This window comes from Brachycentrus maculatus, unplaced genomic scaffold (genome assembly GCF_059751285.1).
Source record: "Brachycentrus maculatus isolate JH-2025_06_01 unplaced genomic scaffold, ASM5975128v1 h1tg000604l, whole genome shotgun sequence".
Lineage (NCBI taxonomy): Eukaryota > Metazoa > Arthropoda > Insecta > Trichoptera > Brachycentridae > Brachycentrus > Brachycentrus maculatus.
In genome coordinates, this window is record NW_028281343.1 from 146053 (window position 1) to 171826 (window position 25774).

General features: G+C 31.1%; 1 protein-coding gene across 6 annotated transcripts in view; it reads right to left on the reverse strand.

Annotated features, from left to right (window-relative positions):
- Window positions 1-25774, reverse strand: part of LOC148301116 (protein fem-1 homolog CG6966) — a 141186-nt gene that overhangs the window by 19704 nt on the left and 95708 nt on the right. For 2 of the 6 annotated variants that reach the window (XM_088273793.1, XM_088273792.1), the window contains exon 2: window positions 15756-16333. The exons of the other annotated variants lie outside the window; for them this stretch is intronic. In XM_088273793.1, coding sequence (XP_088129919.1) covers window positions 15756-15929 — 174 coding nt within the window. In that variant the 5' untranslated portion in view covers window positions 15930-16333. The remainder of the gene's footprint in view (window positions 1-15755; window positions 16334-25774) is intronic. 6 annotated transcript variants of the gene reach the window in all.

Genomic DNA, 25774 nt, shown 5'->3' on the forward strand with positions numbered 1-25774 from the left:
GAATTAAAAAAAGGGTTTTTAATAATAAGAATAAAATATATTTATTTGTTTACGTTTAATTTGTAGAGCTCCATTTTAATTTATGAACAAATTTATATTAAACACAGATTTTTTGAGTCTACTAAGTTGTATTTTATTAAAAACACATAAAAAACTAATATTATTTTTTGACATCTCATCAAAGATGAAGAAGAATATGGAAGTCTGGGCATTTACGGGGCTTACGACCGTCATAGGCTGGTTTAAGTGATCACTTTACACACGTGTAACATTCACCAATTCTACCCATTATTGACAACCACACTACTCAAATTCTTGGAAGTTCTATATATATGAACCAATTTAGAAACCTTGTATTTGGACACACTCAAAATGTTGTAAATAAATTATCTGGTCAAATCATAAGCTTAATAATAAAAATGAAAATGGTATTTTCTGGCGTTTCTCATGTGTGTGATTATAATCCAGGATTCGGATCTCACATACTAATATAAGAGTTTCTGCTTAATAAAAAGCTTCTTTACGTCTCACCAATAGATGTCTCTAGTGAAGTTCTATTGATTCAAGAACAAGGTTTCTAAATTGGTTCATATATACAGAACTTCCAAGAATTTGAGTAGTGTGGTTGTCAATAATGGGTAGAATTGGTGAATGTTACACGTGTGTAAAGTGATCACTTAAACCAGCCTATGACGGTCGTCAGCCCCGTAAATGCCCAGACTTCCATATTCTTCTTCATCTTTGATGAGATGTCAAAAATAACAACTTAATAGACTCAAAAAATCTGTGTTTGATTTCAAAATTAATTCATAAAACAATAAAATAACCGATCAGCTGTTATATTTTTATTTATATTGATATTAATGGTAGCCAAAAATTTAGCCATCTGCAGTTGAATATCTACAATGACCGGAGCTCTACAAGTTGCTCTCCGGCATTACCATTGCACAGGGAGGCGTCCTACACAACATCTTGGCCATGCTCCAGCCCAAGAAGACCGAGAAAAAGGCGCAATAATACGGCGGCTACACATTCCCCCTTCAGACTTAGCCGATTCACGACGTTATTCTTTAATATTTTTTTATGTCTTATTATTTTCATATCATAATTATATCTGTATAAGCGCCCTTGAGGTAGTATTTTACGAAAATGGCGCTATATAAATCATCCAAGATTATTATGATCAGGAAGAAATTTGAAGAACGCGGCCACTACCAACTTGGTAACTTGCTACCCCTCAAAGGTATAACCTATTTTATTTTTAACCTTCAGAGCTGGTATTCCATACGGAAAATAATAAAATAATGTTTTGACTACTTAGAGAAGATGAAGCACACAAATCACTATTAACACACTTTATGGAAATATACATAGAACTACAGGATCCGAATTACAGAAACACATCAAACAAAACCTAACACATAGGTACCTCCTTTGGTCAAAAGAACTTTGATTACTATGCAATAAAGCTGTACAACCTGCTTCTATTATCCACAAAATCATTAAATAACGAAACCAAGTATAAAAGAGGTTTTAATAAATGAATACTAGAGGTGGATAAATCTAAAATAGATCGCATCATTCGGTCATGTAGTATTTTATTGCATGTCATAAACAATTTTCTTTCATATAGTTTTATAAATAAGTATTGTAAAATGTACCATCGGCACGGGAAGTCAGTGAGTGCACACTACTTTAATGTTATTATGTGTATGGTGAAAAATAAATAAATAACATTGATTCATTTTTTCAATTTTTATTTATAATGACACGCTTTTTTAAAAGAGTTGTCGATCCTTATTATCTGGATGCTAAAGTTGCCAAAAACAAAGGAATAAACTCTTGTTTTTTACCGAAATATCAGCAAATAGCCACCTCTGGTCTATAGGTATGATAAATCTAGACACAAATACGGAAACTTGCTTGATGTCTATCACTGACATTTGCGAGAGATTTATTATTAATAATATAAACATGATTTAAATAGTGGTTTACAATAGAAGTTTACACAGTCTGTGGCGTTAAATTTGTTTCAGATTTTACATATAAGTATATATATATATATATATATATATATATATATATATATATATATATATATATATATATATATATATATATATATATATATATATATATATATATATATATATATATGTGTGTGTGTGTGTGTGTGTAAGTATTTGTCGGGTTTCCTTGTTAGGTCGTAATTCGAATAATAAAACATTAAATTTGAAAAATAAAACTATTAAAACAAATATTAAAATAAAAAATAGTGACTTAATGCGTTCATCATTAACATTGCATTTAAAATAAACGGCAGCATTTCTGGAATACATTATTTAAAAATATTTCCATAGGGTAGCCTTAAGACTTTATTTATATTATGCAATAAAGATTAACGCCAGATAAGGTCGTAAAAAATCGGCAAAATGTTTAAAAATTGATAACAGATTTATATGTTAATAATTTAAAAACGCGATAAAGATATACATGCATATATTTTTAATAGTTATGATTTTTATAAATCGATATAACAACTCACCTAATTGAGGAAATAAATAAATAACACGCGGTTTAAACGAACCAACATATACAAATACTTATATAAGTTATAAAATAAATTATCGAATTTAATGTTCAACACGTGGCAAATATACGGTATAATCGTCTTTAGACGGTAAACATGTAACATATATGATAGATAATAAAGTCGGAAAAAAACATCGAGAACACGCTACGGAAAAATGCGGAAATCACACTAACATTCGAGACAAACTCGCTCGTCAAATGAGCTAAAGGCGTAAATGATTGAAACTCGTACCTCTTTGCATTTGCAAAGGAATATCTGATTAATTCAATGGCTATTATTGAATGTTCACAATGGATGGAGTTCTAGTTAGAGAGGCCTTCGGGCAAGATGACCTAAAATTTAATCAATTATTATATCCCAACGACAATACGAGTAGACGTACAGTGTGTCACTGTTATAAGATTACTAAGAAAAAAATATTGTAAACCGGTATACAGTGGAACCCAGGAAATCTGAACTAATTGGGACTGTGGCCTGTTCGGATTTGGAAAGGTTCGGATTAGCCGAGAAATTTTTAATACAGTACATATCGCTCACTCCTTTCAAGAACATCATAAATCAAAAAACTAGATTTTTCAGGAGAACGTTTTTAAAGTTGAAAAATATAATACAATATTTTAATAATAAATATCAAGCCACTTATTGAACTTTTTACTGTGCAACAGATATTTTTAGGTAAAACCTGAAGACTTTTTCTCCATTTGAAAAATATTCAGTATATTTAAAAACATAATTAAACGATACCTTTTCTTCAAAATGCAAAAACAACACTTTCTCCCCTGTAGCGGGTAAATATTAAGTTAAAAATATATCGCTTTTGCTGGGATATAGTACATTTTCTGGGTATTCCGAAAACATGCACAACTGAAAATTGACGATTTTTGATTTGCTTTAAAATACAGTATGTAGTTACATTGTACGCGCCGCCCTATACCGCCTAATATTTGATATACGGTTCGCGTTCGAATCCATGTAATGTCATTAGAGACTTTGGAGTTTCTGGAATATACATAAAGTACCTATATATTACAGTACTTGGTACCAAAAGAGGTACAATACTGTGGGTCTTCATTAATTTTTAAACAAAATTTGGTTAAATGTAATAATTTTATATAATTCATATTTGATTCGTGATTTTCCATTTTATAATTCAAATGTAACTTTTTTAAAAATCACTATAAATATTTTATTATAACTTAATTATAATGTCTACCGGTTTCGAAGCTAACCGCTTCTTTATCAAGACTTGATAAAGAAGCGGTTAGCTTCGAAACCGGTAGACAGTATAATTTAGCTATAATAAAATATTTATAGTGATTTTAAAACAAAGAAACATTTTAATTATAATAATTTTATGTTGAAATAAATATATTCTTCAGTCTTTGCATTGTGTAATTCATAATTATAATTTATCCCATTAGAATATGGTAACATTGACTGCCAAATTGGAAAAAAAACGATCCTTGGGGCCACAACTGTAAAAATACTGCATACAGTCTTCATTTCAATGCAATGCCAAGTATTAGTTTTCAGAGAAAAATCTGGGGCGAATTCGGTAATTTTTTGTCCAGGGGGCCACACAGAAAGTGCATACATTTACATTACATGGCAAACGTGAAGCGCATCCAATTCACATAACGCAAAATCCAATCCGTAATTGGAGTTATATTTTACTCACGCAATCTCTTGACCAAACAAAGCATGAGTTAAATATAACTCACACGGCGTTCAACGAGTTAATATTTTGAGAATGTCACGATGAATTGTACGAGTACGTTCAATTGTCAAGATAATTATCTGGTATCTCGTAGGTGGATACAATTTGACCGCGAGATAACTAATACCAGTTATTCTGTTTATGGAAACTTTACGTTTTTACTGCGATAGCTGTCAGTAGGCACTGGGTATCTAGGTTCGCCATTACACGTTTGTAATTATAATAATTACCGCTTCACATATGTATGTTTAGAAACCGTACAACCGATTATCTATCCGTTTGTCCGCCTCCATAGTGTAGTGGTAAGCATATTTGGCTAACACACTAGAGGTCCCGGGTTCGATTCCCAAAGGGAGGGGAGTCAAAATAAATGTAGGTAATTTTTCACTCCAATCTTTCACTTCAATTTATTTTATATAACCCTGGACTGGTACCTAAGTAAATGAGTAATCACCTTGCCTTCGTGTAATCGTGATAACACTTCGTCAATACGATGTAGTGCTCTATGCACCACTGAGTCCGGATAAGGGTAGAATATGAAATGTTTATTGTACATACTGTAATAATTGAAAAATTTATTATGAACTTAAATATCTGCCCGCTAATTTCAAACAGGCGTATAAGGTACTAACCATGCCTTATATTATTCGGTTTTCGATTGGTTGGAAGATATTGTTTTATAACAAAAAGCCCTTAAAAATGTAATAAATAAACCTTCAACAAAACACAAGAGATGATTTTTAACAAAATTCATATAATTTTTCGTTAATGAGTAATCTCAAGTTCGACACTTTAGAGTAACCTTTGTCAATTTGTCAAATCAACGAGCAGAGTAAACGGAAATGGTGACATATTATTAATCATCTCGTGGACACTAGAGGATGATATTTACTTTTTTTATTATTACTTGAGAAAACCATTTCATAAAAGCAATTCTTCAAGCATAAAAAATCAAAAATAAAAAAATAACAAAATGCAACACCGAGCGATTCTAACAAAATTATAAATATTTGGGAATCCAATACATATATAAAAAATAAAGCAATTATTAAATTACATTTAAAAAAATCCAATAATAAAAACACGAAACATTAAAGAAGAAAAAACATACATACAAAGAAAAATGACTTTCAATAAACATTGAGTGGAAGTCCCTCTCCAAACACAAGAGCTTAGAGTCTTTTTTGGAGAAGCAGAGCGTAGCTAGTATATATTTTATAAGTAGAAATGTGTAGTTATAAATTAAAACGTAATATTTTGTAAAAAAATACTGTTTTAAAAAAACTCATAAACAGGTATTAGTTATTATACAAAACTACATTTGACATAAAAAAATATATACGTATTAGAATAATAATAGCTATCCATATATTACTGTATATATTACTGCATAATTTGGTTCCTGTATGAACACGCGAAAAACAAATTATGCTAAATTATTCTAATCTTAAATATTAATTTATATTATTTTGCAGATTTCTATGTGTATTTTCATAACTAACTTTTTGTGTTAATTTTTTTCAAGCGGTAGAGAATTCATAACCTACCAAAACGTGTTTTTGTAGCATATGACCAGATTGGAATGCAGAATAGTTACTTACTTACATTTTTTAGTATACATTATTGGGTCTAGTTAAATGTAATAAACACATCAACAAAAAACACATACTGATCGTAGGTACGTAATTATTATGATATAATATTTGTCTTGATTCAAACAAGGAAGACAAATGTCTATAAATATAACGTTTAAATTTATTCGTGTTACTTGGCGGTTTTTTTTTCAATCTTGTAGTACTAGGTACGTACCTACACGTACGAGTATGTAATAAATTATTATTCTAGCATATTTGGGGTAAGTTCAAGACCAAACAACAAACATCTAGTATTTTTCAACAATCTCTTTTTCGTTTTAAGATTTTTTGTTTATGATAACATATAACAAAAGAACACAATTTTTTTTTAATTTAACACAATTTCATAATTTCATTGATATTTTTAATTTCATTTGTATTTTAAATTTAATTTAAATGTTTAAATTGAATAAATGTCCAGGTGTGAATAATATGCTGCGGTATGTAATACATGTATGTTATCAGAGACATTTTCATAATGCGTTACACACAGAGTATCTAAAAGAGCTGTGCATTACAGTCGAATTGGGTGACAGACGTCTCGGGCTTCGATCGGCTACTACAACTCCCATGGGTAAAGTGACCGGCGCACTAAAATTGGAGAGCGTGCTTTTACTGTTGCGGAACCGATGGTATGGAATGCACTTGCACCAGCAGTCAGAAATAGTAAGAGTGAGATGATTTTTAGGACAAAAAAAGCTTAAAAAGCATTTGTTTACTAAATTATTTCCACAATATTATTTTCCCTAATTTTAATCAACGTCGCTTCACTGAGGTGGTATTTTTAGAAAATGGGGCTAGGTATATAAATTATCCAAATTATTTTTGTTTGCTTTTTGCTATCTCTTGTACAAATAAAACACGTTTTTTAACACGTGTGATTTTTGTCAAGTCGAAATCGAAAAAGCGTATTATTTATTTATTTTACTTTGATAAGCCATTGTGATTTCCGGTGTAAACAATGGAAATTAAGACGCCTACTTAGGAACACCTTTTCAATCTGAAATTTGATCTTCAAGTAATCACGGAAACTAATCAAACGGAAACAATTGTACTCGTTGCGAAGGAGCCACAATTAAGTGAGATGGTCGTCGGAAGTCCTATAAAGGGCTCAATAGGATTTTGTAAGATGGTCGGCTGTTGAAGGCAAAAGAAACAAAGATTTTGAAAGATAACATTTTGGGTGTATAAATCCTTATTCAAAAATCAGAGTTTTTCCTTTTTATGTTTGTATCGATAAATACAGGTTATGGCATTGAAGTAATTGGATGAAATGATTTTTTTTTAAATAACGTATCGTCACATAATCGTTTTCCTAAGCATGATATCATGCTAATATAATTTTATACAAGTATAGAATAAAAGATATAACTGAACATAATTAAACAACTTCTAGCATCACTGCAGCATTTTGATATGCAATTATAAAATGATAAAAAATACTTTAATAAAGTAATAATAATATTAAAAAAACATTTTAAGTACAATAATTGTAGTGATAAATTACAATAAAATTAAGTATCACAATAATTGCTATGATTTATAGGTGCTACAGATCACCAATATTTTCTAGTAAATTATCACATCGTATTCCGTGTGCTCAATATTAATGCAAACGTAGTCCTGTTTCGCCGGGTTTATTAAACTTTCTAATGAAAATAAGTGGAAATTTGAATAAAAAAAGTATATTTCTTACACTTTCTCTGTGACATTGTTCGTTCAAGAAATGCAACATTGACAGTTGGTTTTTGTTGTTAGTGAAAACATTTTTTTTCCAATTCCTAGTCAATATTAGATAAGCTCAAAATTTATGACACAATGACAGATCGAAGACGGGTGACAGAATAAGGAAACGTTATTTACTAATTTTATGTTTGAAAAACAATCGTTAAAACTACTTTTGTAGAAAAGACAGAATACTGTTTTTTTAGTAGCATAGAATAATATTGACCTTTTACTATCAGCACATTATTTATAATAAATTCATTCGATAGTTACACTGCGATGAGTTGTATTAATATATGTATGACGTTAAGTAAAGCACTGTGATGACCGGTAAAATGTATTTCTCATGCGACAAGTGTTTCGATGCTTATAATTATTATAGAAAGTGAAAAAATGACGTCGTTTACATCGTAAACACGTGTCACATATATTATAATAAACTATTTTAAGCGATGACTAAAAATAAATAAATATCACATTTTTGTTTTTAATTTCGAAATAGGTACATTCCATCTATGTAATTGATGAAGGTGAAATCGATAACGATGGCTCAAAAAAATCTATTTAATCAATTTTGAAGACTTAATGATTTTTTAAGGATATTACCTTTAACCCTTACCACTCTGTAGGCAAGACATTCTGGCCCGTATAATTCTAGTAGGCAGCTCCGTGGGCCACAATGTCTGGCCCGGCGCAGGTATAACTTTAAGTATATTTTACCTAAAAATATTTCAGATAAATACAGTTAATCTTAATTAACATGGTCATACGAATTGCCAGACAGAGCGTCCCAAAATTAGGGAACCAAAATATGTATTTTAATGGTAGGAAAACGTCGCAATTTTTGATCAGAGTAGCTGATCAGTTATGAGAAAAAATGGTCAGAGTGGAAAGGGTTAACCAGTATCATAGAGTAAAAATATCGTTACTAACACATAAAAAGATATTATCAGAGATTAAGACGCAGACAAATAAATATTAAACTTTAAAAAATTGACACGTAATAAAACAGTGTAAAGAAAATATTTGCATTTGAAATTTTAACTTTTTTCGAGCAAAAAGCACGTTGCTAAAAAGTAATCGCTAATGACGCATTAGACGGAAAATCAAAGTGCACTAATGCCGGTAACAAAAACGTGATTTCAAGACGCAAAAGGTTCGTAAAATTAAATTAAAATTGTTAAATTTATGAATAAAAATCTTCAAGACAAGATATTTTTAGGTAAAAACCTCAACTTTCATTGCAAAATATTGATTATATTGTATTGATTATAATATGAGATGGTTCCTTTCAGTTGAACAATGCTAACTTTTAAAAACGTCTGAGACATTACTATCTGTCATTAGAATCCTAACTGTCGATCAAACCTCCTCCCTCTACCTCCTTCCCTAAACTCCCTTCTTCCTTTGCCCTCCTTATTATCGTCTTTTGTTAATTGGTAATTGGTATATCAATATGTAATTTATGTTTTTTTTTAAATGTCAATTTGTAATTTATGTTTTTTAAATGTTCAAGTACTATCTACCCTCTGATTGCAAACGGCTATATATGGTATCAAACGTTTTGATCAATATCACTAGTCCGTCTTTGGTCGGTTGGAAGATATTGCTTTTTAGCAATAAGCCCGCCAATGTACTTTTTATTTTCTGTACATGAAGTTTAAATAATAAAATAAAATAAACTTTATAATACGTGGATTAATTATAATAAGGCGATGGAAGTAGTAAGTAAGGTCTGTAAGACAAGATATTTTTAGGTAAAAACCACAACTTTCATTGCAGAATATTGATTTTATTGTATTGGTTATAATATGAGATGGTTCCTTTCAGTTGAACAATGCTAACTTTATAATACGTGGATTAATTATAATAAGACGATGGAAGTAGTAAATAAGGTCTGTAAGACAAGATATTTTTAGGTAAAAACCACAACTTTCATTGCAGAATATTGATTTTATTGTATTGGTTATAATATGAGATGGTTCCTTTCAGTTGAACAATGCTAACTTTATAATACGTGGATTAATTATAATAAGACGATGGAAGTAGTAAATAAGGTCTGTAAGACAAGATATTTTTAGGTAAAAACCACAACTTTCATTGCAAAATATTGATTATATTGTATTGGTTATACTATGAGAATTGGTTAAGATTGTTCCTTTTAGTTGAACAATGCTAAATTTATAATACGTGGATTAATTATAATAAGACGATGGAAGTAAGTAAGTAAGGTCTGTAAGACAAGATATTTTTAAGTAAAAACCACAACTTTCATTGCAAAATATTGATTATATTGTATTGGTTATACTATGAGAATTGGTTCAGATTGTTCCTTTTAGTTGAACAATGCTAAATTTATAATACGTGGATTAATTATAATAAGACGATGGAAAATCGCTATCAAGGGTTTTGGAATGAAAGCATGACGGGTGATTACTGTTGGATGATCTAAAGTGATAACCTGGACAATGTCGTCAAAAGAAAGTCATATTTTCAGCGATTTTCAACTAATGTCGTGATGCTTGTAGCGAATAAAACATTGGGTATGTGAATACTGACTTAAATTGTTGATAAGTGTGCGGACCTGAGATACTACAAGGATGGGAGATGCAAATTCATGCAAAACAACTTTAGGCAAATATCTTAAATTTCATTATAATTTGCAAAATAAGTGGGGTGTTTATCTTAAATTGTTTCGTGACAGAGAATCACTGAATATTTTAAATTCAACTATTTCTTGAAATCTATTATGACAAATGCATTCGGCATCATTGATGCGTAATGCATAGAGAAACGTGTCACGATAGCTTTTTTTAATGAAAATTACCAAGTAAAACTTAATTTAAAAATGGATAGATATTACCATAAAGTGACTGCCGAATCAATTCATGAAAAAAACTACATAGCGTGAAAAATTCATACAGAAAAAAAAGTTTTTTCATTCGTGATGAGAACAAAAAGTTGCATGTTGCTGACCAGCCTTATCAATACAAGTTCTTCGGTTATAACATTTGGGTAATTTTCCATTGAGGCACTTAAAATATCATCATCAATGACGGAAGACAGACAGCCCAGAGCGAGGTCAGTTGTCCATGTCAAAAATCATAAATTGGAAACACTATTAGAGAGTAAAAGCATCCAAATTCTGCATGATATTTTGTGCAGATGCAATCCTCGGTCTTTTTTTAAATTCGTAAAACATTACATATCTTTTCATACTGTTTTTTGGGTGATTTCATTAGTCGTTATTTGAGGTTGCTACGCAACGCATAATAAACCTAACATTAAGAATTTTTACGGAGTTTGTGGTAAGGGAATGTAATTAATTATAAGTATTTTAATGTTTTTAATGTTTTAGAATTTAATAAACCCTGATGATGACAAGGTTCTTGTCAAAACCGGTAGGTTGTGTACTGATAATAAATAATTGGTTAAAACAAAGTTGTTCAATTACATATCTCTTAAAGCCTTACATATCTCTTGATTTTTTTCAACGACTAATCTGAAGCGCGTTTGACGTGATTCTGACACAAAATACTGTCACCTATTCAGGAAATACAACATGTAAAAAAAAAAAACAAAAAACAGACAACCACAATCTCCTCCACCTATGAATTTCGGACACGAACTTACGAAATTAACCGACATAATGATAATAATAAAAACGCTTCGTTTTTGTGGTTTTTACTTGAATAGCTAATTATGCTGTATGAATAGTTTTTATTCATCACATTTAAATCATAAATTTTTGTATATATTTGTGTTAATAACCCACATAAATAATATGGAAAATTACCGCCGTAAATCTGTTTTATTACTCCCCTGAAGAAAAAATGGGGTAATTTAGCGATTGCCACCTACTCCACGCAGTTATTCAACTATCTCGAAATGAGAGGATCCAATTTTGGTCAAGGGACGATTAAATGTGACCTCTAAAATTGTCCCACACAACCTTTAGCCTATGTATATGATAATGCGTTGTGCTATTGCGAAGTTCAACGTGAGTTGGTTAACCGGTTTGCAAAATACAAAGATTTTTTTCATTATTTCTATTTTACCGCTATACTGTTTACCTGAAGGAAACTAATCAACATACTATCATCATTAATATTAGATGGATGACATGAACGCGTAAACACGTGAAATAAAATATACTCGTAATTAAATAATCTTAAGGCTGATCTCAAATGTTCGAGCTTAGAATGCTACCGGCCCCGCTACGCGTCTTTAACTAATGCACCTTTAACTAATGCATTCTTTTCAAAACCATATATTTATTTCGAAGATTTTTTTTTTCAATACAAAAACGGTGTTTTGAACAAAAAAAGATATTACGTCAAATGTCACCTGGAAATCATAGATGAACCAGATGGTCTAAATATTTTTTTTGGGTATGTACCACCCATAATTATTTAGATTTGAATAGCAAATAATGAAAAAATAAAAAATAAAATTGACGAGTCTGAGATAATTATCACAGATAACGACCCAAATCGCCAATTGATTTTAAATGTTGAGGAAAACAATTCAATAATTCCTCATAAAATCAAGGTTAATTTTTGCTACTAATCCAAGTAAAGTTTACTGTATCGCCTTCAGAATAATATTAGCAGGACAATAAAACCTAGCTGGCTTTATTATTTTTTATTTATTTATTTCAAAACATATTACATATAAGTCATATAAATATATATATATATATATATATATATATATATATATATATATATATATATATATATATATATATATATATATATATATATATATATATATATATATACATACATATATTAATATTCCCGATGAGTAATTTCCATTTCTCATTTTCGGACATGGGATTAAGGTTAACAAGACTGAAACACAAAAAAGTTACAAAAAAGATTTTTTTTAAAATTAAACAAAACTAATTCAGGGAAAATTATCAAACAATATACAGGTATAATAAATAGGCATATAAAAAAGGTAAGAAGCATGTTTAAAAGAAACAAATGAGAAAATATAACTAATCACTAACACAAATATCTTTCCATAAAGTTTTTTATCAGAATTTATTTTGGATCCCTGATTGGGTTCTATTTTATTTACAGGCATGTCATGTCAGGCAGCTGGTTAATTTGGATATGGGCAAAATTGTGTTTATCGGCTCCACATGTATTTTGTTATGTACTCGTGAATTATAATTATGATTTCTTTGTTAAAAATCGGTTTGGTGTTGCTGTGAGTCGTATTATTTTGTGTACTTTAAGAAAAGTTACAAAACAACTATATCCTACATATCTAAACATATCAAGATGTTGCGATGTAATTATAGTTTTACTTTCCACCTGTAGATAAAAACTTCTGTAGTTTTCGAAACTAGTCGTGTGTAATGAAATAAAACTCATTGAGTGGTATTATACAGAAGTTATTTTTTTTAAATAATGTAATCATCGCATTACTGACAGATACTAATAGGTCTATTCTATAAATGTTGTCAACGTTGATTTTTAGCATAAAGAAAAACATTGAAAAAGATCCGCCATCAATTTTCGCTTTGTTTATCATAGTTCTCGTTTGTGTTTGACGTTTTAAAAAGATATCTTCATTAAAAAAAGTTAAATAAACATCAGTTATTTGCGCTTATAAGAAAACCAGCTGTCAAACTGATGTTTTTTTGAACGAACGAAAACATAGAGTAGAAGAAATATATAGTGATTGCAGATCTCTACTTATTATCTTTAGAAATTTCATTCGGTTCGATAAATTAGTTAAGTGATCGATATATTCGGTTTCGATATAACCCCTATTCACCATATATACCCAGTGATGCATAAGGCACCGTGCAAAACAACGAATTATTAACCTGATCTTCAACTACACGAAGACAAGGTGATCAGTTCTGCGCCATAGACTCTTGGATATAAGAGTGTAACATATTTTAGTAAAGTAAAAGAAATAGAATGATAGGATATTTTATGTATTAATTTTAAATCAAACACAGATTTTTTGAGTCCACTAAGTTGTATTTTATTAACAAAAACACATAAAAAATTATATTGTGACAATTGTTTCGCCTTGTTAGGGCATTATCAAACGAGTGACATTCGTTTGATAATGCCCTAACAAGGCGAAACAATTGTCACAATATAATTTTTTATGTGTTTTTGTTAATAAAATACAACTTAGTAGACTCAAAAAATCTGTGTTTGATTTAAAATTAATACATAAATTAAAATGGAGTTCTACAAATTAAACGCCAAATCAATAAATAAATAGAATGATAGGAGATGGTAGGAAAAAAGTGATAGCGGAAATAGCTAGGACATTCGGGGTTGCATACCCGTGTACGTATTAACTCGTTGGTAACTCGTAACATTAAATCCATTAGATGACCTTTAAGTTGTGTCGATTGAGAAGATTGGTATAACATTTACGTAATGTAAAATCAGTCGGTAAAGAAAGTTTATTTCGGAGGTGAGATGTTAGAAAGTACGTTAAATTATAACGCCGGCGAATGATTAATGAATAACAATTTATGAAACTAGAAAGGTTTGGTATTTAAATGAGAAGAAAAAAATCATACGTCGTACAAATTGATTTATGATCACATCGAAAGTGCGAAATTTGAATTGTGCGTATTGAAAAAACATCTCAGTAATGTGAAATTATGACATACAGTCGAGAGTCAAAATATATCGTAACATCACAACAAACGTGTTAGAACATCGTAGCAATGCATGAAAAAAAGTATTAAAAAATACATACCGAAAATTACACGAACAGTCTATATTGCCTTCCCGTACATGTTTCACAAAAAAGTATTACATATTCGATTCGTTTTGTAAAATTAATATTTGACGTGTTTATGCGTAAAAGTTGAACGAAAATTTATTTACGTAGATCGTTAGAAAGTTAAGCTATTTGCGGTGACTATATATTAGCTAAATGAAGTAAAATCAAGGCACGTTTATGCTGATTACTAATTAGTTAGTAAATAAATTGTAGAATAGAAATATTTTATGAAAATCGCAAACCTTTGAAAAAGTGCATAGAACGGAAAGTTCCAAGAAAACAACTCTGTTTTTTTGTCAAATTTTGTTTCACATACGGTGTTTAAAAATAATACGGAATGCATCGAAACCCGCATCACAATAGAGATAGTGGTATTTTCCAAGCAAAATTTAAACTTATATGGATTTTGGATGGATTTTGTTACAAACTGGCTGCCGAATCAATGAATTAAAATATTAGTAGCAATATCTTTCCACAAAATTATGCGGAATGCATCGTAACACTTGTGACAATATATAGTGGTATTTATCAAGTAAAATTTAAATAAAAAATGGATAGATATTGTCACTAAGTGACCATCAAATCATAAATATATGTAACCTTCCAAAGCTTCCTAATGATGCGGTGCCGTCGCAGCAATGTTTATCAACGAAATGATGCGGGATGCATCGAAACACGCGTTACAATATATAGTAGTGGTATTTACCAAGTAAATTTTAAACTAGAAATGGATAGATACTGTCACAAAGTGTGGAATCAATTAATTAAAAATATAAATAACTTTCCGAAGCTTCGTAATGATGCTGCAATGACGTCGCAGCAACGTCTTTCCACAAAATTATGCGGAATCCATCGAAACACGTGTCACAATAGATAGTAGTGGTATTTACCAAGTCAAAATTAAATAAATAATGGTAAATATTGTCACAAAGTGACCGTCGAATCAATTACTTAAAAAATAAAAGTAACCTTCCGAAGCTTCCTAATGATGCTGCGGCGACGTCGCAGCAACGTCTTTCCACAAAATTATGTAGAATGCATCGTAACACGTGTCACAATAGATAGTGGTATTTATCAAGTAAAATTTAAATTAAAAAATTTAAATCACAAAGTCATCAATTGATTAAAAATATAAGTAACCTTCCGAAGCTTCCTAATGATGCTGCGGCGACGTCGCAGCAACGTCTTTCCACAAAATGATGTAGAATGCATCGTAACACGTGTCACAATAGATAGTGGTATTTATCAAGTAAAATTTAAATTTAAAAAATTTAAATCACAAAGTCATCAATTGATTAAAAATATAAGTAACCTTCCGAAGCTTCCTAATGATGCTGCGGTGCCGTCGCAGCAACGTCTTCCCACAATATCTCAGTGTCCGGAGCCAGCGCGACGGTCGGCCGAGCAGCAGCACTCCCGAGTAGGGCGTCACCAGCTGCCACATGTCAGACAGGATGGACGTGCTCTCGCCACCCATCACGAGCATGCTGCGGGCCGCATCACCAGGAGCGCATCGTCGCGAGGAGGTGAGCGCGCGGCCAGCTCGCACGATACCGAGTAACACACTTCACTTGCACAATCACTGTTCTGTTCTCCTGGTACATATGACGAGCGCCAGATTAAATATCTGTTTAATATTTGCAAATTATACAAACTACACTCTTAACGTGCTCTCGCCACCCATCACGAGCATGCTGCGGATAGCATCACCAGGAGCGCATCGTCGCGAGGAGGTGAGCGCGCAGTCGACTAATACGATTCCGAGTAACGCACTTCACTTGCACAATCACTGTTCTGTCCTGTTCTCCTGGTACATGTGACGGGCGACAAATTCAATATTTGTTTAATATTATTGCAAATGTATAATATTACAAACTACACTCGTAAACACTAAAAATACGTGAAAGTGGTTTATTAAAAAATCTGAAATATAATTTTTGTTCCTACTTAACCCTTTGGTTACCGAAATCCGATATATTTATAGATTTTGCGTTTTGTTTTTTTAGAGTCCACTAAACTGTATTTAATTATTTAAAAAACACATAAAAATAAAATTTGTGACAATTGTTTCATTGGTTTTAAAGTGAAATTAGTTTGAAAATGCCATAACAAGGCGAAACAATTGTCACAAATTTAATTTTTATGTGTTTTTTTTAAATAATAAAATACAATTTAGTAGACTCTAAAAATCAGTAATTGATTTTAACATTTAATACATAAAATCTGATATATCGGCTTTCGGTACGGTTTCCGGGAAAAGTGAGTTGTGTAAAGCTGCGATATTATTCAAAAAGATACCTTTTTACGTGTCAATGTTAATAAACGATATGTAATAAATTGATACAAATAAAATACATTTATTGCATCTTATATATTTGTTATATACACGCACCCCTACACTATTTCTCTCCACACCGGATGTCGACGAGTGGTTTGATTTCGGTGCGTACGTCGTAAAAAGGAGGTGAACATTAAGCGAGCAGCATTTACTTGTTAGTCGTTTAGTTAGTAATTTTTTTATAACGTTGCATACAGGTAGTTAAATAAAATCTGAGAGATATTTTCATCCCGCCAAAGATAAAACAATGCCACAGAGTGTTTATAAATTATGGAACACATTTTATGTTTGAATTATTTATGTTTAAGTCGTGGTTTTTCTGGCGAAGTAACCCAAAAGTCCTGGTAACCAAAGGGTTAACTCAAAGAAGTCCGACTTAACAACAAACAACAACAAAAAACATAAGCAAAGATTATTATTATTATTTTTTATATAGAGCTTAAGAATCAGGAAATATTGTGTCATATTTCTCAAGGATTTAAAGATCACCATTCACCGGCCTTTATTCATTATCTACACGCCACGCTACAAGTCCAAATTGATCAATAGATCAACGTCGGTATAGATTGCATGAGCTTTAGTCAATTGCGCATCATAAAACATACTTATACATACCTGCAAATATAAAAAAAGGAGATAATAATTGGTAGGTATGCAAAGAATTTCAATTAAATTTAAATGAGCCGTTTTTTCTAGTACATACCAATGTAAATATAAACACAACAAAAATTACTTTTGCGTGAGAATTATTGTGTTAGCGACTAGTTATTTGGAATGAAATTATTTTCGAATGCGTCATTATCGGTTTATAGAGTATGTATAACTAAACGAATCAATTGTTTAGTATTTATAATATTTTTTCTTTGCGAATTTGTTAAAAAATTAATCGAATGTTACAATGAACGCTATTCCAAAATATGTTTTTAGATATTATTGTTTATATACATAATAAAATCATTATTTATATACATGTACTTGAAATGAATACGTTGTTTTTGTATTAGGTTATTTAGTAAAATTCATAATTATAACAATTGTTTTTACATATCGCTCACTCCTTTCAAGAACGTCATAAATCAAAAATCGTCAATTTTCAGTTGTGCATGTTTTCGGAATGCCTAGAAAATATACTATATCCCAGTAAATGCGGCATATTTTTAACTTAATATTTACCCGCTTTAGGGCAGAAAGTGTTGTTTTTGCATTTTGAAGAAAAGGTATTGTTTAATTTTTTTTTAAATAAACGAAATATTTTTCATATGGAGAAAAAACCTTCAGGTTTTACCTAAAAAGATCTGTTGCACAATAAAAATGCCAATAAGTGGCTTGATATTTATTTTTGATACATTGTATTATATTTTTAAACTTTAAAAACGTTCTCCTGAAAATTCAAGTTTTTTGATGACGTTCTTGAAAGGAGTGAGCAATATGTATTTTATATTTGTTTTTTAATTTGAATTATTCATGATGTTTGATAGTTTACGCGAATAAAATCTGGTTATTGCAGTAATGAAATACATTTTTACATAATAACTCACATAAACAGAAGTTTAAAAAAAATCAAGCCTAGTAAAGTTCGAGAGTAATAGTATCTTTCTCGTAGGTAGCGAATTTTAATTAATCATTTAATAAATTTTCTCCTTAAGTGTTCTTGTTCACCATGGTAACTGTTTAAAACGGGTTCTCAACACTTGAAATAAAAGTTTACAAAATCGTATTATCGATGAAACAATTACAAAAGGCAATGAATAGAATAGCACTTTAAAGAAACGGGTTATTTTTAGTTATGTCAACAAACCACTCGATAAATGATTACGTTGCTATTATCCATACATATTTCAGCATCACCTTTCATTTTTCTTGAAGATGGATTTAGTTGTAGAAATTATTCAACTATTACTCAAAAGTTGAAGAGGGACGAACGTTTCGAGTGTTCATTTTAACTGAGTATGCGGTATATTGCGCAATAATCATAACACAACTTATTTCCACTTTCCGAACTTAATATATTACACGTTATTTACTGTCTTCACTTTTCTAAGAGCATCATATAATACAAGATATTGAAATACACTTAAAACAGTCGCGTTCTGGTTAGGTCTATGCGCGATCTAGGGATTGGTGACCACAGGACGAGTGGGCACAAGTGAATCCCAAGATTGAATGATCTGGTGAAGAAACCTGAGCCCGACTAGGCTCCGATAGTGTCGATATCGCTGATCGGACGAATCTCTTTACATAACCAGAGTTCCTATACAGTGTACAGTTACGCGGTGCATCACGCAGCCAAGCCAAGAATGAAAGTAAGTGCGGCTGCCCATTTCTCTACAAACCGGTCGGGCCGGGTGGGCGGCTGATAAGCTTTCACGATACCACGAAAACGGAACGTGCTTCTAAATGAACCTCGTTCTCTTGTTCTACTTAAACCATTTATCCGTTTGAGCGTTATATAAATATTTTACAAGAAAACGTTACCGAAACACACAAAATAAATCGTCGGATTCAACGGCTTATCTCATTTACGAACATTTTCGGTGTAGAATAAGCAATTTGCAGTACCTATATTACGTCAAAATAATTACTAACGGACAAACTCTGGTTTATTCAGTTTCGATCTTGAATTCATTGAAGGCACGCCTTCGAAAAACTGCTGAAATGATCAGAGTGCGTATTTAATTTGTAAAACATCGAAATGAAAGAATGTGTAAATATATTTTTTGAAAAGTAATGTAGTATGAGTAAATTTATTTGTATCAATCAGATCATAATTTCATATAACAACAAAAATAAATAAAGCGGTTTGCGGAAGCGAAATGTGGTGGTCGATTACGGTAGACCGATAACGTGTTTACAACATTTTGAGTGTGTCCAAATACTTATTCACATAATCTGGATTATCTCCAATTACAGGAGATATTTTCATATTATTTTTTGACATCACATCAAACATGAAGAAGAATGAATGTTTGTTACACTATGTAAAGCGATCACTTAAACCAGCCTATGACGGTCGTCAGCCCCGTAAATGCCCAGACTTGCAAATTCTTCTTCATCTTCGATAACGTGTTAACTACGTGGAGTCGATAACTTTACTTCTAGACCCTTATTTCTGAAGTATTCAACATTCTGAAATAGGTCGTCGATTCGTTTTGTGAGAAGCTTAAGTCACCGAATTAAAAAATAATAATAAATAACAAAGTAATGATAAAGTTACTACATAACGTAGTATTTTTTTTAGCTTCCATCTGGAATTAAAGCCCTGGGTAATTATAATATTTAGCTACAGAAGAAAAATACAACATAATATTGTAAAAGTGAAATAAATTACTAAGCGGAGAGTTCGTCAAATGAGGAGATACCAGCGTAAGATAAGTGGTCCATACTGTTTTTGAAAACCAACGAGGCCAATGGATAGGTCAGATTCTTAGACGCAGTGCCTACAAATACCCACTTATATATTATTATATTATAACGAAGTCCTGGTTCCAACTCTAATGTATGGAAGTGAAACATGGAGTTGACAAAAGAAGGATGAAAGTAGACTGAATGCAGTCGAAATGCGATCTCTCAAAAGAATGTGTGACAAAACGACGTATGATAGATGTTCGAATAGTGAAATAAGGAAGGAATGCAAAGCTGAGATAAGCACTATCGATAAAATTAAGAAAGGTGTGTTGAGATGGTTTGGACATGTAGAACGAATGAGTGAGGAAAGAACGGTAAAACAAGATGTACGGATATGTCTTCGCTCACAAACGAAGTCACATCCTTGGAGGACCTCTAACTAGTAAAAATGGTATGTATACAACACAGAACATTTTCCTTCCCTTAATTTAGGACTCGTCCCTGCGGTACTTACTCACGATTTTTTCAAAAAAATTAAATTTATTTTACTGTAGCACATGTGGCACATTTATTATGTGTGTATATTATATTTAAGGTAACAATAATTTTTATCATCAATATTTAAATATGGTTTAATTAATGTAGACCGAATAGTTTATATTATTTTGAGAAATAAAAAGACTTTGTGTTTTGATCCACTCACATTTTTATAAACCAACTAGTTTCGGCAACAACATGTTGCCCTCTTCAGGGTTTAATTTATGACAGCGAATAGTTTATTTTATATTTTCCTTAATTTTTGTTGTTATCTCTATCTCCTATCTATCTATCTCTATCTCCTCTTATATCCTTTATTTAATGTTATTACAATGTATTTTGTTTGTTAGAGCAAAAATCATTCGTAAACGAGTGAAGGCTTAGTAAATAATAAAAAATATATGGCATACTTGTTAATAATCCGGATATGCCAACTAACATGGCCAATCGAATTATAAATCCTTAATAAATAACGACTTCTTTAAAACCAATCGTTAATTCATTCGGTTTTTGCGTTCGATCACTAAAACTAATTACGCCAATTAGAGCATAATAGGGTATTACATGTACCTAGCTCCTTATATATTTGAAAATTCAAAAACATGAGCTTGAAAGAAATATAAATCAAGAAAAAACAACGAATACCTTTCTAATCCAGCAACCAAAAAAGTAAAAATTATCTGTTGGTTACATCTCTAATCTCGACGCCTTGTACGCATTACTCCGCTTGATACTCTAATATTAAGATCAAATACATATTTTAAAAACAGTTGGATATCGTGTGGGAGTATCAGAAAGAGAGAAAGAGTGTTGAAAATAATTCACGTAGTCAGTAAAATAAGAGCACCGTGATTACCTTCGTAGAGAATGTCTAGTATCAATCATTGGCCAGTATTTGAAAGGTTCTTTCACCAAAAAAAGATGAGAGGTTATTCGCAAAAGTGGCACTCAAGTCGGTAAATGCATTTGAATGTGGGTTCGCGATGGATGTGGATACATACAGTTCTAAAAAAAAGTAATTGAAAGCGTGATATGATATTATTATGTACAGCGCAAAGTTCACGACAAATTGTTTGAAGTCAAATGACAAATGTCGTGAAAGTGTTATTCATATTGACTAGAAAAGTTGGATAAGGCAACCAGAGAAAGCAGCTTTGTTTGGCAGTTTTTTTCCCAGCGAAACACGACAAATATGAATTGAATATGTCAAGGCGCCGTGGCGTAAATAGGTAAACGCTCGACTGCGAAACAAGCGTCACCGGTTCGGTTCCCGCCAATTGCAAAATAAATTAAAGAAAGATTTATTTTTAATCAGGCTGGTGTTTGTGATGTATTATTCACATTTACCTGCGGATAAACCTCTATCAGTAGAGGCTTTGCGGGTTATTCCTTTAAAAACATTTTTTTAATATACCAAAATTCATATGAGGAAGAACCGGCCTATCGCTTATGAATTCGATTTCATTTTAACTCAAAGATTTTAAATGTTTTAAAAGCAAATAAAAAAAGGTTAGTTGAGTCTGGACGCATTGCAACATTGAATCAAAACGATTTGTAAAATATATTATTTACATAGATTCGAGTCTGTATACTAACGGTAATTTTGCTTTTGCCAGTCACTTTCACTGATACAAGAAAGATAAAAACAAATACATAATACGTAATAGAAAATAAATAAACATAGAGTACACACTTGCATTCACCCACAGTCCACAAATTTTAAGACAATCAGTGTTTACATGACCATGTAAGAAGTACAAGTGAAGGTAGATAGACACTATTTCCTGGGTTTGAGTGTGTAACAATGTAATGTAACTGAATTCATGATCTTACACACCTAACTACTCTCTTTTACACAGTAAAATTGATGATATAACGCGTTTTAAATAAAAACCCCATTGAGCAAATGTAAAATAATTCATACACTGTGGCCTTTATCCACCCTAAAACATCCCCCGTGGTTCGTGGCTCAAAATGCTACAGACGATACCCTTAATAGTCTTTCTGGTATTATTCTGTGACGTAGGAGATATCGCTCACTCCTTTCAACAACGTCAAATTAAATTAATTAAAAAAAAGATTTTTCAGGAGATCGTTTTTAAAGATTAAAAATATAATAAAATGTATTAAAAATAAATCGCTCACTCATTTCAAGAACGTCATAAATCAAAATACTTGATTTTTCAGGAGAGCGTTTTTAATGTTAAATATTATAATACAATTTATTAAACAAAAATATGAAGCCACTTTTTGAACTTTTTACTGTGCAACAGATCTTTTTAGGTAAAAGCTGAAGGTTTTTTCTCCATTTGAAAAATATTTAGTATATTTGAAAAAACAATTAAACAATACCTTTTCTTCAAAATGCAAAAACAACACTTTCTGCCATGTAGCGGGTAAATATTAAGTTAAAAATATGCCGCTTTTGCTGGGATATAGTACATTTTCTGGGCATTCCGAAAACATGTACAACTGAAAATTGTCGATTTTTGATTTATGACGTTCTTGAAAGCACTTATGAATGAAGCCACTTATTAAACTTTTTACCGTGCAGCAGATTTTTCTAGGTAAAACCTGAATGTTTTTTCTCCATTTGAAAAACATTTAGTTTATTTAAAAAAAAAATTAAACAATACCTTTTCTTCAATATGCAAAAACAACACTTTAGCTAAAGAACCATCATTTGCTCCTTGAAGCAAATTTTTATTGTATCGTAACCACATCGTTTACAAAACATATAAACCCCTAACTAACTCGAAACTTTTCTATTATAACATTATTTCATTTAAACATAGCTAAAGCTAATGTTAATCTTTAAAGCAAGCATTGTGTTTAATCATTATCACTTAATTACTTTTTTTATAAACGCTAACATTGTTAACATTTCAGTAAAAAAAATTAAAAGAACATAGTTTTAAAAAAGTTGAGAATTTAAACTAAATAAATATAATTTCATTTACTGATTCGTCACTTTGTGGTAAAATCTATCCATTTTTAATTAATGTTTTACTTATACGGTGTTTGAAAATGATGCGGAATGCATCGAAACACGTGTCACAGTAGATTTTAAGAAATAGTGGTATTTACTAAATAAAACATTAATTAAAAATAAATAAATATAAATAAAAAAGGTTAAATACCTGTGTTAAAAAAAAAACTTGTATTTTTGTACGATATTTTAACGCAGTGTTTTTTGTAACACGGTGTTCCAAAAAATCAGTTTATTAATCATGTAAAATAGAATAACAAAAAAGAAATTAATATTTTAATACGAGTATATCAGCATGTGGGAAGCATACTGTATTTTCAGACAAATGATGCAATGTTTTTATCTAAATATCAATGATGATTTAGCACATGGGTCGGCAACCTGCGGCCCGCGGGCCGCATGCGGCCCGCGAGACATCTTGGTGCGGCCCGCGAGATTCTCGCCGCAACGCACATGACGGACGATATTATACACAATCGAGTGAAAGGAAGCGAGAAAGGGAGCGAAGGGAATCTCATTGATTTTATTAAATACAATAAATGTCGTTAAAATATACACTTAGCGTTTTATTTTTAAAACTAAAATATTTGTACACAAATATTGTATGTATACCTACTGCAAGTGCGGCCCGCACTGATCCCCATGAAAAATATTTGGCCCTTTTACAACAAAAGGTTGCCGACCCATGATTTAGCACATCGACTTCTTCAAAAAAAGGTTTAATACACATGGTACCGAAAACTTAAAAAAAAAAATATTTCATACTCTTTATGTCACGCGTTATTGATCTTGCTACCTTTTTTTGCTTATTCAAAATTGACGATTAGCGACACAAGACCCCCCCGCAGGCATATGTGGTGCGAATAAAAAAGATTAAAACCAGATACGTGATACAGTTTAGATTATAGTTGCACATTTTATGACTTAATTCATAATAAAATTATCCTCTGCGGTCAGTCAATGTTTTCACGAACGGTTTTTTGGAATCGTTTTTAGATTGTATACATACAGTCTAATTTGAATACTGGAAAAGCGGGATCTATCACTTTGCATTCGTCTTGTTTACGAAAAAAACTGCGCAAATATATTGTGAATAATATGGAAAATACAATCGAATCAAAATATTTACACTACCATGAATAAGTTATAATGGAAATACCTTAGGTGTATATAATACGATTCCAGAGTATCTGAAATAGCTGTGCATTCCACACGAATTGGTTGATAGACGTTTCGCACTTCGATCGGCTGCTACAGCTGTCATGAGTAAAGTGATCTAACCAACCCACTAAATTTGGCGAGCGTGCCTTTGCTGATGCGAGGCCGATGACATGGAGTGTTCTCCCATCAGCAGTTAGAAACAGTGTGAGTCATATGATCGTTAAAATTAAAATAAAATAAAAAGGGAATTTGTTTTGTAAATCATTTCCATAATAATTTTTTACACATTTTTATCACAACGAAGCGCCATTGAGGTAGTATTTTACGATAATGGTGGTATATGAATTATCCATAGGTAAAATTATTATTTTTACTAACGTAAAGGTAAGTTTTAATTTGAAATTACTCCAAGCCCTAGCGTACATACTTTCTTTTTTATGTACGATCTATTGTAATTGTTATTTTTATGGATAAACACGTAAGATATTTATGATTTATTTCGTAATTATCAGATTAGAATAAATTATTACAATTTAAGAAGGCGGTTGATATAAAAATAATACAAAATCATTATTAAATTCAAATAAGTAAAGTACATATAATTGAATGTATCTAAAAGGAGGTTTCTATAAAAATCTTCCTTCAACTATAACAACACACTATGAAGTAATGAATGGTTGGTTCACTGATTTCACAGAAAAAGCTTCACAAAAATTTCTTTTAAAAAAAAGGCAGAAAAAAGATTTTACCTATTTCTCTCATATTGCAAAACCTTTGTGGATCTCATCAAACAAGTTTTGAAAAGTTAAGAAATCGTGTTAAGTAATTTTTAGTTGAAAATGCAGTAGTATGCACGACGAGAATTACTTAAATGCCCCGGAAACAGTTGGTAATACTGTCAATATTCCGATAAATAAATATTACAATGGCAATTCAAAGTTTTGACTCGCAAAATTTCTAC